The 14,678-nt window shown below is 42.2% G+C and overlaps 1 protein-coding gene across 4 annotated transcripts in view; it reads right to left on the minus strand.

The window, feature by feature from the left end:
- The window catches only part of pcnt (pericentrin), a 38,826-nt gene that overhangs the window by 3,582 nt on the left and 20,566 nt on the right, over positions 1-14,678 (minus strand). For 2 of the 4 annotated variants that reach the window (XM_008399735.3, XM_008399733.3), the window contains 23 exons: positions 14,431-14,577; positions 13,070-13,230; positions 12,677-12,843; positions 12,353-12,534; positions 11,496-11,658; positions 11,159-11,401; positions 10,533-10,765; positions 10,277-10,384; positions 9,332-9,352; positions 8,744-8,980; positions 7,861-8,034; positions 7,555-7,707; positions 7,209-7,391; positions 5,479-6,477; positions 3,737-3,907; positions 3,460-3,649; positions 3,042-3,376; positions 2,837-2,939; positions 2,013-2,185; positions 1,661-1,939; positions 1,369-1,523; positions 1,141-1,270; positions 284-1,060 (listed from right to left, as the gene is read on the minus strand). In XM_008399735.3, the coding sequence (XP_008397957.1) occupies positions 284-1,060; positions 1,141-1,270; positions 1,369-1,523; positions 1,661-1,939; positions 2,013-2,185; positions 2,837-2,939; positions 3,042-3,376; positions 3,460-3,649; positions 3,737-3,907; positions 5,479-6,477; positions 7,209-7,391; positions 7,555-7,707; positions 7,861-8,034; positions 8,744-8,980; positions 9,332-9,352; positions 10,277-10,384; positions 10,533-10,765; positions 11,159-11,401; positions 11,496-11,658; positions 12,353-12,534; positions 12,677-12,843; positions 13,070-13,230; positions 14,431-14,577 (5,484 nt within the window). The remainder of the gene's footprint in view (positions 1-283; positions 1,061-1,140; positions 1,271-1,368; positions 1,524-1,660; positions 1,940-2,012; positions 2,186-2,836; positions 2,940-3,041; positions 3,377-3,459; positions 3,650-3,736; positions 3,908-5,478; positions 6,478-7,208; positions 7,392-7,554; positions 7,708-7,860; positions 8,035-8,743; positions 8,981-9,331; positions 9,353-10,276; positions 10,385-10,532; positions 10,766-11,158; positions 11,402-11,495; positions 11,659-12,352; positions 12,535-12,676; positions 12,844-13,069; positions 13,231-14,430; positions 14,578-14,678) is intronic. The other 2 variants (XM_008399734.3, XM_081603565.1) reach the window with 1 other exon arrangement.

Raw genomic sequence — 14,678 nt, forward strand, 5'->3', positions numbered from 1 at the left:
TAAAGTGGCATCTTGAATGTCCCACTGGACTCTGAATCATCTCTCTTCCCCATTCTGGGGCACCGCCGTCATCATTATTCTTGTATTAACTGGCTCTAACTAAGGATGAACAGGGGCGCCGTCTGCTGGATGGTGGCCAAACTACAACACTAAAAGAAGGTCTAAGCGGATGTTACTAGTTAATCGATTGGAAACAATTTTAAGCCAATAAATCATTAATCAACAATCAATTCAATTAAATGTTTGCATCCTCAATAAGAAAGAATTAATGCTGATAATTTACCACTTTGTTATTAGTCCTGTCCTGAAGCATTTCTCTCTCCAGGACCTCTTGCCTCTCTTTTCTTCTGTCCTTCTCCAGTTGGTCATCTCTCTCCCTTTCTTTCTCCTTCAGCAGATGAAACCTCTCCTTCAACCCCACTAGTTCGATGTCTTGGAGTCTGGACTGCTGTCGCTCCATCTCTAGAGCGCTGCTGAGCTCCCGGTTTTGCTCCTTCAAGGTCTCCATCACAGCTCTGTGCCTGGCAGCGGCTTCCTTCTCCCTCTGAAGTTCTTCCAGCCTTATTCTGTCCTCTTCCCATTTTCTCCTGCTGTCCAGCAGCTCGGCCCCTAGTTTGTCCGTCATAGCTGCCAGGTCCTCCCCCTGCTTTCGCTCCTGCTCCAGCTGGGAGCGCAGACTAGAGATGAACTTCTGATCCTCCTCATGTCTGCGACTCAGCTCGTCTATCTGTTTGGAGCAAAGCTGCCTCTCCTCTTCGAGCTTCCTGTGAGAATCCGCCAGCTTACAGTGAGACTCAGCGAGGCCAGACTTAGCTTCCTTCAGAAGGAGTTCGGCTTGATCCTTTTCCTGCAAGAGGAGTTCCTGTTGATGGCTGAAACGTTTGTGTTCGTCTTCCAGCTCTTTCTGGGCATCCTGCAAAAGCTTCTCCAACAGGCTGGTGCGGGACTGTTCGATTTGGAGCTCCTGTCTGAGGTTGCTGCAGGCCACTTTCTCCTGCTCCACCTGAGCCTTTAGAGACATGACCTCACACTTGAGCTTCTCAGAGGAAGCTTGGACAACCTGGAAAGGAAAAATGATAAATATCAAAATTTAAGATACATTTTTAGGATTACTTGTGTTTCTGTTGGCTCTCGTCTAACCTCCATCCTTTCCTCTCTCTCTCGGGCTGCGCAGAGAACCAGAGCTCTCTCTTGTTCCAGCTCCTGCTGAAGCTCCTGGAATCTGGTCTGTTCGGTCCTCAAGGCCTCTTCAGCCTCCTCCGCAGCCAGCCTGACAAAAGTAAGAGCAATGAGTTCCGAGCTTTCACAATTCATTTTAAAACACCGGAACAAACGGTGAGTAGCAGAAATAAAACTGATCAAACGTACCTGAGAGAAAGTATTTTGTTCTTGTGCTCTTGTAGAGAGCTGTGGGCACATTTCAGCTGCCTCTGGTTTTCCTCCAGCCCTGCCCTGATCTGGGATTCAACATGTCCATCAGACTGTAGGTGGCTCCTGTGCCAGCCATCATCAGTGTAATCAGTCTTAAGAGAAAAAAAAACAACAACCAACAACTGTACTTTAACCCATATGTCAAAAAAAACACAAACGAACGCATTTGTACTCTAAATTAAAAACAAATGGCCCAACTAAGGCGTTATGTTAAAACATAGAAACTCACTTGTGTTTGTCTTTGTGCCATTCGACAGAGCAGCTCTCTAAGAGCGACCACAGTCTCCTGCAAGGCTCTCTTCTCCTGCTGCCAGTTCATTGGAGGATTGGAGGAGGTCGAGTTATCCCTGCGGTCCAGCGGAGCCGAGTCGTCTCCAAAGCGATGCCGGGTCCGACTCGGTGAGAAGGCCTTTAGATCCGAAGTGTTGGCCTGAGATGAAGAAGCGCAGCGACGCTGGCTCAGAGTGAGAATCCTGCAGCTTTCCTGGTAAACCTTTTTCAACAGAGCCTGAGGAAAGACGCGAGAACTACGTGAAACTGAGGCTTGCAATCGGTTGCAGCTACTCCGGGGCAAAGCCCACCTGAAGCTCGGGTGACAACAAGTCATCGCTGTAGCTCATGCTTCCCGCCGCGCTGTCCGTGTTGGCTGTGGGGTTTATCCCTCTGCAGCGCAGATACTGGACAAACTGAGCGTCCAGTCTCTCTGTCTGCTCCAGCTCCACTCTCAGTCGAGCTCCCAGTTCTGAACTCACATCTGAATGACGGAAAGAGGAGAGAAAGTCTGTTGGGTTCCCTGACATTTTTTTAAATCTCAAAATACAATTATTTTCATAGTTTTCCAACCCCTTTTGAGAGAGTATTAAAAAATGACTCAAAAAGTCACGTCAGGCTTTGAAGTTAACCTATAGAAAACCAGACAGGATGAGAGGACAGTATTCAAATGAAAATGGAAGCATTACAGTTAGAGATTGTCTTTTATATTGTTAAATATCTTAAAATAAGAATTTGAATTCATTATTCTGTCGCAAGGATGAATTCATACAATTGCTTAATTCTTCTTTTAATGTTGCAACAAAAGTTCCTTGTTCATCATGATTCTTGTAGCTCTCTTTGAATATTATTCTCATACTTATCATTTATATGTTCACATGTAGTAAGTGTACGTCTAAGTATCAAATCTCACACATTAATAACAAAATGTTTCTCTCCCTCTGCTAGAAACATTGTTATAAAGTAATCTTTGAGATAAAAAAAAATTAGTGCCATATGTTGGTAAGTCAAGTATTTTTTCAGAAGACTCTCCACTTCACACAGAAACCAGCTGCATAACAAAATATAACAATAAAATATTTGACTCATAGCTGTCAAATGCTGCCAATAGCTGCTGGGGAACAGCGGGACTTACTGCTCCCGTATCCATCACTGTTCCATTCTTGAGCCGAGAAGGAAGAAGTGGAGCCGAGTGGAGACGGAGGCGCCGTCAGGTCAAGCTCCTCCAACTCATCAAGCTGAGAAAATAATTTTTTAAAAGAAAATGCATATTTAAGTTTATCTTAAAAAGATGTTTAAAATGTACACGTATAAAAAAATATATCTATTTCACAGCATACTTTGTCAGGGTCCAGCGAATCGAGCACGGAGAAGTGGTCAGACGCGGTCAAAGAACCTGGGGAGTGGGTGCTCTGGGTGGCTGGATCCGGGGTGACCGTACCAGAGTGTGGAGGCTCCATCACAACACCTGGAGAAACTGGAGCCTGGGGAAGATCCTGACCTGTGCAGTTCAAACGACTGAGCTCAGACAGACGGGAATCGAGAACGGACACGTGGAAGCGCTCCCTGGTTTGGTCCTCGGAGCATTCGAGTTTTCTCAGGACCTCCGGGGAGCTCAGAGAGGCTTCGTCATGAGAGACCGCAAGAACATCCTCGAAAGCTCTGTGAGAAACGTCTGAGAGAAACGCGAAAGTTTTAGTCGGTTTGATAAAATGAGAAGGTACCTCTTGAATATTAATATTCAACTGCTATGTGTACCCTTGATGTGGTAGCCCTCACGGCGAGGATCTGTCTCCTGTTGTTGACACAGTCGACGAAGCTGCTCCAGCTCTCTGCGCTGATAGGCTAGCTCCTCTTCCTGCACGCCCACATCCTGCTGAAGACGTTCAAGCTCTGCCTTCATTCGCTGGTTTTCGGCTTCCAGGTCAACAAGATGTCGCCGTTTGATCTGAAGGGCAGAAGTCACTACCATCAAAAAGAAATCAAAAACACCTAAAGATCACGACAGATAGGTTTTAAGCTTTCATATCCCCACCTCTCCGTTCTCATGAGGTTTTCCGGTCCTTTCCGAGCCGATTTTCAGTCCTTGTTTCACTGCTGCCAGCTCAGTCTTAAGAGCATCATTTTCAGCCTTCAGCTTGGCGCACTCTGACTTCTTCTGTCTCAAGGAAGCCTCCGCTTTGGCCAGGGTAACATCAGCGTTGGTCTAGTGGAAAGGTAAAGATAAATAGAACTGAGCTTTAAAAAAAAAAAAAAAAAAAAAAAAAAATCACATACTTTGGTTTTCATTCGACTAAAACAGAAAACTTCACAAGCATCACACAAGTGGAGTTAAACGTCTTACGACGTATATTACTGCCAGGCTCCGCTTTGAAAGAAGCGGAATATTTGTACCAGAAAGGCTGCAATTGCCTAAAATTATCCACACACACACACACACCTACAAACAGAGCTGGACTACAAACAATACTACAAACCAAACCTACAAAACGCCGTCTTACAAGAGAAACATTGCACCTTACCACATCCTGTTCAGACAGAACGACTAAAAAGCCCCAAACTCAGACTACCAACAGTTTTAAAACTAAGAGCTAGCTTAGATTTTCTTCATTCTTCCTCATTTTAAAGAGACACTTCCTCTCGTTTCTGCAGTCAGTGTTGCACCACGTCATCACAGCGACGCCCCCTTAACTACAACCAGATGTGGTCCTGCCTGCAGCAGCTTTAATAGCTGTACATGCAGCAGAAAAGCGACGCGATGTTGCTCGCTTTGAACGATGCCAGGTTTGAAGTTCTATTTAGGTTAACATTAATACCTTTCTTAAAGGTCAAGTTAATAAAAGAGCTAAAAACACACACAAAAAAAGTAATTTACAATCCTACCATGTCTTAATCAAAAGTCGGATATAAATTAATCATAACTGAAAGGGGGAAAAAAAATTTTTAAACCATGGCTTTCCACCTGCTAAATAAAGCTAAAATCAGAATAATTTTTTCTAAAGGTAAACAGCTGTTGCTAGGTTACAATGTTGCTTCCTCTCCACTCATTTACATTATGGCAGGCTGTTGTAACATAAAATCGGCTTCACTGCACTCTCTTCAGACGTCTGAATTTAGTTTATGACTAGACTTATTAATACACAGACTGTCAGTACTGTTGGGATTAGTGTATCTGTTTACATACAGGATTAAAGTACATTTTAATGCTAGATGCTAATGTTTTGCTCCAGTGGCTTTAAAACAAATCTCTGGCTTGATCTTAGGATGTTTTGGGGATTTTCTGAGATCTTGTCAATTTTTGAAATGCTTGATTGGATCATTTTCCAATATTTCTTCCCCTGTGCTTCAGAATCACACAGCAAATCTGGAATTTTTTTTTTATTAATCTTTTTTGTATTCTGCCAATAAAGACGAGTGATGATTTTGACTTTATTGTCCTTGAATAAAATCTCAGCCTTTGATAAACTAACTAATGCAACCATAAACCTTATGAAAATGTTTTTACAACCTCTGTGGGTTTTTTAAACTTAAACTTTAAAAGCCTTTAACAAAAATAAACAAATAAAATAGACACCAATGCAGGTTGAACACTAGAGGGTGCCAAAACGAGAATAAGTTTTTATAAGTGGATTTAGAGATCAATGAAAAACGTTAATGCGTCTTTATTTCTGTTAGGCAGGTAAAGGGTAAACCTCCAAGCCCAGAATCATCATCTTCTAGATCAGTACAGAATATTTAATATTGACTCAAAAAGGTTATTAACAATTTGACACTCACCAGAAACTCCTTTTGAGCCTCTTCATGACTGGCTTCTTGGTCCCTCAGCTTAGCCGTCAGCTCCTGGATGAGGGCATTCATTGAACCAACTTCTTTTCGGAGGGTTTCGATTTCCTCCTGGAGCCGACACTCTCTCCTCCTCAGTGCTTCACGTTCTGCTAAAAGTTCTCCCTTCACAGTCTCCACAGTTTTAATCCCCTCTCTTCCCTGTGCCACCGCTTTCTCCATCTCCAAGTTCTCCGCTCTTACTTCCTGCAGCTGTCTCTCGTAGGTGAGGCTGGCCTCTCTGAGGACCTCCATTTCCAGCTTCATCTCATTGGAATTTGTTTTTAAAGCTTCGATCTCTCTCAGTGTCTCTTGTTCGCTGCTTTGCATATGCAGGACCACGGCGTTCAGACGAGCTTTCTCTTCACGCGTCGCAGTTGCCTCTTCGGCTTCAGTTTTTAGACCGTCCCTCTCCTCCTCTGACAGTTTTCTCTTTTCTTTCTCTTCCTCCAGCTCCGTCTCCTTCAGCCTGAGGAGACCCTGGACTTCATCAAACTTTTCCCTCTCGACTCCGAGTCTCCTCCCAAACTCTTCCCCTTGTGTCCGGTACTCCTCCTCCTGCGTGAGCAGCAGGCGCTCGAGTCCTTCCTTCTCTGCCACGGCAGTCTCGAACTGACTCTGCAGGGCTTTGAGCCGAGAGCGAAGAGACGAGGAGGCGGCAGAATGCGTGAGGCTGATCTCGTGCTTCAGGCTGTTCGGACCTCCCCTCCTCTCCTGGAGGGTCTCCATGTGCGGCTCCGGGCTGGGCGAGGGAGAGGGATTGATGCTGTCGCCGTCCTGGGAGTCGCTGACTTCGTGCAGGTTAGGACCCAGGGTGGCGAGCTCCGCCTGCAGCGTGCTGATGACCTCGTGAAGCCGCTCCTCTTCTTCCTGCTTCTCCTGACGCACTCGCGTGATTTCAGACTGAAGATGCTCCACCTGAGAGCGCAGATCCTCCAGCTCAACCTCCAGGACCTTTAAGAGGGGGGGAAAAAAATAAGCAAACATTTCCCAAAAATCAGGGTTTGTGCCTCGTTTTCCCCCCCACAGTAAAATTTTAAGCACTTTTCAAGCATTTTCATGGTAAGTTTTCAAACTTTCCCAGCATCAAACATAGATGAAAACAATACAAACGATTGTTTCAATTCACGATTTTATAATATCATTGATTGCTGTTATTAATAACATGCTGTGATAGTATGCTACCTTTTACAGCGAGGACAAAGTAAACTAAAATATAACAATTTAATGTTTTGAAATGAAAACACTAATTTAAAAAAAATCCACGGATATCAATAACTAAAGTATAAAGTGTCTTATACTTTACAAGTCACAAACAAATGTTTAAAATTGTTCTTGCCAAGTTTTCTGGCATTTAGATAATTTTGGTCATTTTAACCAACCAAAAACAAGGCAAGTTGGGCCTGATTTAATTTCAGACAGTGAGAAAAAATGTGTCCGTGTCTTTTCATTAGGTGGATGAAAATATCTGGTTTCAAACGTAAATAGCGTTTTCCAAAATTTAGGCCTTGAATCAAGTGTTAGATTGCACTTTATTATGAAACTATGCAGGTTGCATATCAAGAACTTCATTCAGAAATCAAAAACTTTCCAAACACCCAATTGAAATTCAAGCATTCGTGCAACCCTGCCGAATGTTTGAATGCACCCAAACAGCTTTTGGAGAAACTTGTCAGAAAGCTTACTCCGACTCGGTCGTCCCTTGCACTCTCAAGCTCTTGTTCGAGTTTTTGGATCTCGCAGTTTAGGTGATCGATCTCCTGATTTTTCTCCTGAAGAAGCGCGACGGGGAGAGTCTCTTCCTCGTTTTCTGCCACCTGAACTTGTCCCTTTTCTTCATTTACTTCAGTGAGGGCGGACATCGTCTCCTGGCAAACACAGCAGTTTTGCTTACACTTCCAATACGAGTTACCAAGGTGGAAAAGATTAAGGTTTTTCATTTTATGATGGATGTCAAGCATCCAACACAGTTTGAAAAATTCTAATTAAAAAGAAGAAAATAATTTGACGTGAAAAGAAGACAGTTCTCACCTTGAGGTTAGACATTTCCTTTTGAAGCTCTTCAACTTGAGCAGCATGCTCATTTGTCAGCAGTTCAAGCTGAGCTGTGAGGTGTTTCAGTTCGACCTCTTTTTGGTGCAAGTCTCTTTGCACGTTTTCCAACTGGCCAAGCAAGACCTCGACCTACAAGACACAATGATGATGGATTAAAAAAATATATATTTCAGAAGATATTCCGTCATTCCTATTTTAACCAAAAGGTGGCACTGCAGTCGAACGAACAAATCTGGTGACTAAATGATTGACAAAAACGGTTTTGCACAGAGCCTGACGGACCTCTTGCTCTTTACAGTGTAGGTTTTGCTGGGCAGCATCCACGGCATCCCTAAGCTCCTGGGTGGGGTCACGGGTGTTGTCATGGTAACAGTGCCTCGTCTCATCCAGTTTGGACTGCAAAGCTGATATTTGGAGCCTGCTGGACAGCTGCTGCTGCTCCAGAGCTAGCTTATCCTTACAGGAAAAAAAAAAAAAAAAAAAGAGGGAATCATTGAAAAACATGTTTGCTGACATACAGAACCACTGAAACGTTCAAAACCCTGAAACTCATTCATGTTTGAGGGTTTTGATTTTAATGCGAAAAAGTATATTAGGATTTTATATGACAGAGTCGATCTGAAGTGCGTGGAGTGCACTTGTAATTATTCCTCATCACTAAATAAAATCTAGTGCAGTCTGAGTAATTTTAAATACATATATATTTCAAATTAAAATGTCCTACTTGCATTATGTCAGAATTCGTGAATAGCACATGGCAAATTTGTGCAAGAAGTTGCTCTGATGCGATTAGACAATAATAACACCTTTTTGTTGCCCTTGGAGGGAAAAAAAAAAAAAAAAAATGTTTCCAAAAAGGGAAACTTGTAAAACATCCTCATTGTGAAACACGGTGGTGGCAGCATCATGTGCAAATGCTTTTCTTCCGCAGGGACAGGGAAGGTGCTCGGTTCATGGGTTCAGATGTAAAAAAACTTGCATAAAAAGGTTTCCCCTCAAACTATTCACTCTGGGAGGCTAAACACAAACATGTTCTTTTGTGCACACAAAACCTTAGCAAAACACATCAACGTTTGTGGTTTTAAGGTGGCAAACCAATAAAAAAAAAAAACTCGCGTGTAAATACGTGCACAGCACTACAACTGAGTGTGTTAGCAGCTCTTACTTGTGTGAGCTCCTGTTCCCTTTGCTTTGCTTTGTGCAGCTCTTGCTCCAGTTCGTTGACGGTTCGAATGCTTTCCGCGCTGTTGAGCAGCGCTTGTTCCAGCTCTCGGATCCGTCCTGCTAGCTTGTCTATCTCCTCGTTGCGCTCTGCCAGATCGCGCTGCGCTTGCTGATTGGCCTCAAGTAATGAGGCATGGTCGTCCGTTTTATCTTTGACCATAGATTGAAGGCTCTCCACCTGCAGTGATAACAGGAACAGCTTTTTTTCTTCCAAACTCAAATATGGAGTTTTCGGTAGAGAAGTTGGAATTAAAAAAGGGAAAACTACAAGGTTTGCAATAAAAGTGATAAAAGCCATTCCAGATTTGCAGCCAATGATCAAGAGATTTAAGGTAAACCATCCCCAAGAGCAATGACAGAGATAAAAGATGTGTTGGAAATACTCTATTTGCTATTGAATGATGGTCAAGAATACTGGACTCAGGACAAACGCAGTTAAAGAAACTACGGATGATTACAGAGGAATAGGGGAAGTCATGCACAAGTGTCAGAGGAGCAATGAAAATGACACTACAGTTAGATTCCATACCTGCAGCAGCAAGTCTTCAAACTACAGCAATCCATTCAGCACAGGGATAAGCACATAGCAACAGTCAGGCTCATTGGCAATCAAATTACAGCAGCAATAATTCAATTAACCGATTTGTGACCCAGCTGGAAAATTACAAAAATTATACGTGGGAAGCACAAACTGACAACCTAAAAACAAGTTTACGCTTCAGTATAGGATTTCCGCTTTATGCATTTATGCTGGGAAACATTGACGATTTTGTAAGCTAATTTCTGTTAGTTACACAACAATTCAAACACAGCACTGGGTTAAAATAACCTTGATTCAAGAGCATTTAGAGCAGATTTGAGCTACATCGTGTCTGGTTCAGTTCACCATGTTGCCCATTTTTATCTCCGTTTCCTCCACATGTCACTTTTTTTTCTTCTTTTTTTTAATCCCTACTTGACCACTGCGTAGCACTGCATTGTCTCTTGGATAAATGGTACATTTCAGAGATATTCATATTCATAAAAATGCTCACATCTCATCTCTACAGTTTTTTTAGAATCTTAAAACAAGAAACTACTGACACCCCAAAGAATACATGTATGTATGCGTTCACACACTGAAGTGGGTGAATGCCTACAAATATGATCAATGACTTGACTGTTTTTGCATTAAAATTCAAAGAAATGTGAAGACATTTCTTCCAACTAGTGCCCATTAATATTGAACTGGATATTCCATTGTTATTACTGACATTATTTAACATGAATTTATTACCTCCCATCACCCCATTTTCACTGATTGTGGCTCTGATCGCACTTTGTGTCATTCAACATTTATGAGAGCTAATGATCCCACTGATCTACTTCCTTATTTATTGGGAGTCACACATTCACTTTTTCAAACTGATGATTTCGGAAACGTGGTGAAGAAAAAAAAAAAATTGTTTGGAAGAGCAGAGGTAACGGCTCTCACCTTGTGTGCCTTGTTGTCTCCGTTTCCTGTGTGTCTGAGCTGGGCTTCCAGCCTGCGGATCTCCTGCTGGAACTCGTCTCGCTCATGTTCCCGCTCCACGGCCTGCTCCTGCATGCAGCAAAACAAACCGTGTGAAAGACGATCAGAGATGCAAAAATGCGACAAACTCAAGAACGAGCCAAACAACGCATAATATAACGTAGAAGTATGTTACTTCACATTAAAGGGTGTACTTCATTACAGATTATAAGTTCACCTCTATAAACTGCCGATCGTGTTTCAGCTGTTTCTCGAGCGCTTGGACACGCTGACTGAGGTCTTCAGAGTGATTCTTGTGCTGCTGCTCCTTCTCCAGGAGTTTAGTTTCCTGATCTTCGAGCTCTCTCTCCAGGTTCCTGAGGCGCAGCGAGAGAGACTTGTGGTCCTTTTCCGCCTGCCTCTGCAGGTCCAGCCTGTCCTGGGTCAGACGCTCCGCCTCTGCCAGCAAAGCTTGGAGAAAACGGAAAGGGAAAGGTGAAGGTCGCAAATCTCTTCAAACGTAGCTCAGAAAACAAAACAACACAGCTTTAATACACACAGTTACACATAATGAGCTAAAAAAAGAAGGCAACAGCAAATGGCACCGCAACCTTACACTGCAAAGTAACGCCCCCCCCCCCCACTCAAACACACAGTCACACTCCACTCTGACCCACAAACCTGCGCAAGGATCTAAATTGAGCCAATGGCCAATGGAGAGATGGCACATCTGAGCACAGATATTATACAAGTGCATGGTCAAGGCTGATTCAAAGAGCCAATACAGTTTGCTACAGAAATATTATTTCATGACATTTTAAATTTTAATTTATTCCGTCGTGATTTTGAATGGATTCTGCTCACCTTTCTCTCTCTCCCCAAGTCCAGCAGAGAGATGCTCCTTCTGGCGCAGGAGAATGGTGTGCTCCTCCGTGAGCTCCTGATACTTTCCTCTGACGGCATCCAGCTCCGCGGTGAGACTCTGCATCTTATGCAGCTTCACCTTCAGGCCCTCCAGTTCCCCGACAAGCTTTTCTTCTTGAGCCTCCTTCTGCTGCAGGGACTCCTCTAAGGCAGCTTTTTCAGCCACGTAGCCGTCCAAAAGCCCTGAAAAACAACAACAACAACAGGTATTTAAAAAAATAAAGGAATTACTAGAAAAATGCTCTCAGAAAAACTCAATTAACAAAACGTAGCTGACCCTCTGCTTTGTGGAGCGCCAGCTGGAGGCGAGTCTTCATCTTGGCTTCCTCATCAAGCTGCTTCATCAGGAGCTGGTGCTGTTGAAGAAGCTGGGTAGCATCATCTCTGCCCTGGGTGAACTTCTCCTCAAGGGTAAGATGAACATGGCAAGTCTGCTCCAACTGCAGCAAAAAGACATATCCAGAGACAGTCAAGTGCTGTCCTGCTGTCAAAACGGACCAATAAAAAGTATTCCTGCATGTTTCACCAGCTCAAATTTAAGGCCATTTTAAATAAAATTTAAGACCTATATCACAACAAAAAGGCACAAAAGAAAAATTCCATATTTTACTTAAAATAGTGCCACGTGAATGTAGCATCAAACTGCTTGGCAACAGAAGTGAGTTAGTGTTGAAAATGGATGTCGTTCAGCCAACTGGTAATCATTTTCACTTACCAATGACAGACGTTAAAAAAAGGTAGCTAACAAAGTGTTATTAGCAGCTAGTTAGCGGTAGCCTCACTAAAATTTGAGTCAGAATAGAATGAAGATGTCTGCATGCAGTCAAAACTTTTACCTGGCAAAAAACAACACTACAGAGAATATGCCAGAATAAATAGTCCTGCCTTGACAACGTTTAAAACCTGTGGTTATTGTATTTAAGGCCAAATTAAATTTTTTAAATGAATTTAAAGTTTTTTTTTAAAAAGGATATCCACCCTTTATATAAATTTTCTCTAATTAAATGTACTCTTTTTCCCCCCCTAATTTTCCAAATGGATTATTGTACTGCAACAAAATACACATTAATTTCAATTCTCCTTGCACATCTTTCCATGAGCGCAAATAAATCCATGTCTGCAGAGTTTCTTTACTTGTGTGTGAGCTTGATGGAGCAGGTCCAGGAGCATCTCCACTGCCAGACGCAGCCTGTTGCAGGCTTTAAGGGCCGATTCTTCTCCTGCAGGACTGATCTGAGTGTCTGCAACCAGCAGACTCTCGCACAGCATTTGGGTCAGTTCCATCTCCTCTGATGTCAAATCTACAACTGAAATAACTGTGGATAAGAAAAGAAACATTTATTTCATGTCATCCAAGTGTGTGTGTATAAACATATAAAAAGGCAGCTGCTTCTTATAATGGTGATATTATTGAAGCAGTTTAAATCCTAAATGGGGTAAAGTCTGAGATCAACAGACCTGATTCCTGATCTCGGTGCTCTTTTGAACTTTTCTGTGTCGTCTGTTCGTTTGTTTGGATCCTGCTGTTAATCTTTTGTCCGATCAGTTCTTCTGTTGCTATGACACTGCGAAGCATCTCAACCAGCACTTTACTCATTTTCTCATTTGCACCGTGCAGTTTGGTCCTGTAGAGAGAGGGGAAAAAAAACAGCAAATTCTGGTTCAATGCTTTTTACACGTACATTTATTGAAGCCATAAATGACATAAGATTTACTGACGTCGAATTGCAGGCTATTTTAGTACTAAAATCTGAAACGTAACAAATTCTGGCTGTGCTTAAAATGCGCCACTTAAAAATTACTCGGCAAACATTATTATAATGTATTCAAACTGCTACAATAATTACTTACTTTTCTTCGTTGGCATCCTGCAAGTCATCAGTGAGCATCTTAAGCAGGTTTCCCCCCTCCTGGCTCTCTCGTTCCCTTCTTTGGAGGAGAGTGTCCAACGTCTCCATCTCTGCACGTTTCCCGTGCAACTCGTCCTGCAAGCACCCGATTTCTGCACGCAGCTGAAGGAGGAAGACAGTTTTCATTCATTCCACTTCCAAAAGTAAATGTTCCCTCCTTCCTCTTTTATCCATTTTACGGATTGCATCAAGTCACTTAAATATCCATAAAAAAGAGTCTTTAAAATTAAGAGTAATTAATAATCCGCACAGTCCCCGACTCCTGTTAAAACTAGTCAAAATGCAGCACCCCCTAACTTATAATCATCCTCGTCCAGCAGCAGGACTGACATCCACTTCTGAGCATCATGTCAGTGCAGCTGGGTTGTACTTCAATCTATCTGAATGCTGTAATGGTTTCTTCACAGCTCAGTTATTATTCTTATCTTTCATTTCTCTACGTCTTCCCTCTTGTCCCCCCACGTTTTCCCTCCTCAACTCATCTCCAGCAGCCACCTAGCTCAATAAAACAATGCCACTGCCATGGCAACAGCCTCCACCTCTTGTTAAACCTCTCTATGCTAACCTCATGGGAACCAGAGTGCATGTTAATATTTTACTTTAAAGAGCAAAAGATGTCATGGAAACAAAAAACAAACAGGAACATCTTTATTGCCAGCGATTAGATGGGGGAGGGAGACACCAATTACAAAAACAAAAACAAAAAAAACCCCCTGGAAAATCATTTGATAATTACAGATTCAAAAAGTCCTTCAAATTAACAAGCTTTTATGTTGTTTTTTTTTTTAATAAAAAGAAAATGCTTTAGTAATTTTCAAAGCAAATAGGATTCCACAAAAAACTAAAATTTTTTAAATTGATTTTTTTATGAAACTTCAACTGGATTTCTTAAGTCTCAAAAATTAAGTAATGTAAAGTTTTTCCAACTGGTTGTTCTCCCCAAAATAACCATGAGAAAATTGAAGATATTCAAACAATTAATAATACCAATGAGAACAAAAGTTAGAAAGTGAGAACCTTAACTTGTCACACTTTAAACATGTATTGGAAAAGTAATTATAACTATGATCCAGCATCTCCAATATGAATTTTGCTTTTTGTTATGGTGCAAATCTTTATCTGCAAATCATAACCTGACTTATACACAACTGAATCACTTGAGTGACTGAATCACTCAAGTGATTCAGTCGTTGGAATCAACATCAAATGATGTTTTACACCTTCCATCTGCAGCATGCAACGTAAAAATGGGCAAGACATACGAGATGAGCAAGAGATGTTATGTACAGGTGTTTTCAGTACCTGGGCAACTACAGCCTCCAGTTGCTGCAGCTGGGTGGTGAGCTCGCTCATTTTGCTTGTGTAGATCTGTTCCTTTTCCTGCTGCTGAGATGTGAAGCTCCGCCTCAAATCTTCAAGCTCCACCCTTTTCCGTTCTTCAAATTCAGTCTTTGATGGCAACGATGCGATTCCATGAAGCAGAAGATGCAGAGCGAAAAAAAAAAAACAAAAAAAAGAAAAATGAGCAGCAACACCTTGTAAGTTATACT

Source organism: Poecilia reticulata, chromosome 22, assembly GCF_904066995.2.
Source record: "Poecilia reticulata chromosome 22, P_reticulata-male-v2, whole genome shotgun sequence".
In the NCBI taxonomy this organism is placed as follows: domain Eukaryota; kingdom Metazoa; phylum Chordata; class Actinopteri; order Cyprinodontiformes; family Poeciliidae; genus Poecilia; species Poecilia reticulata.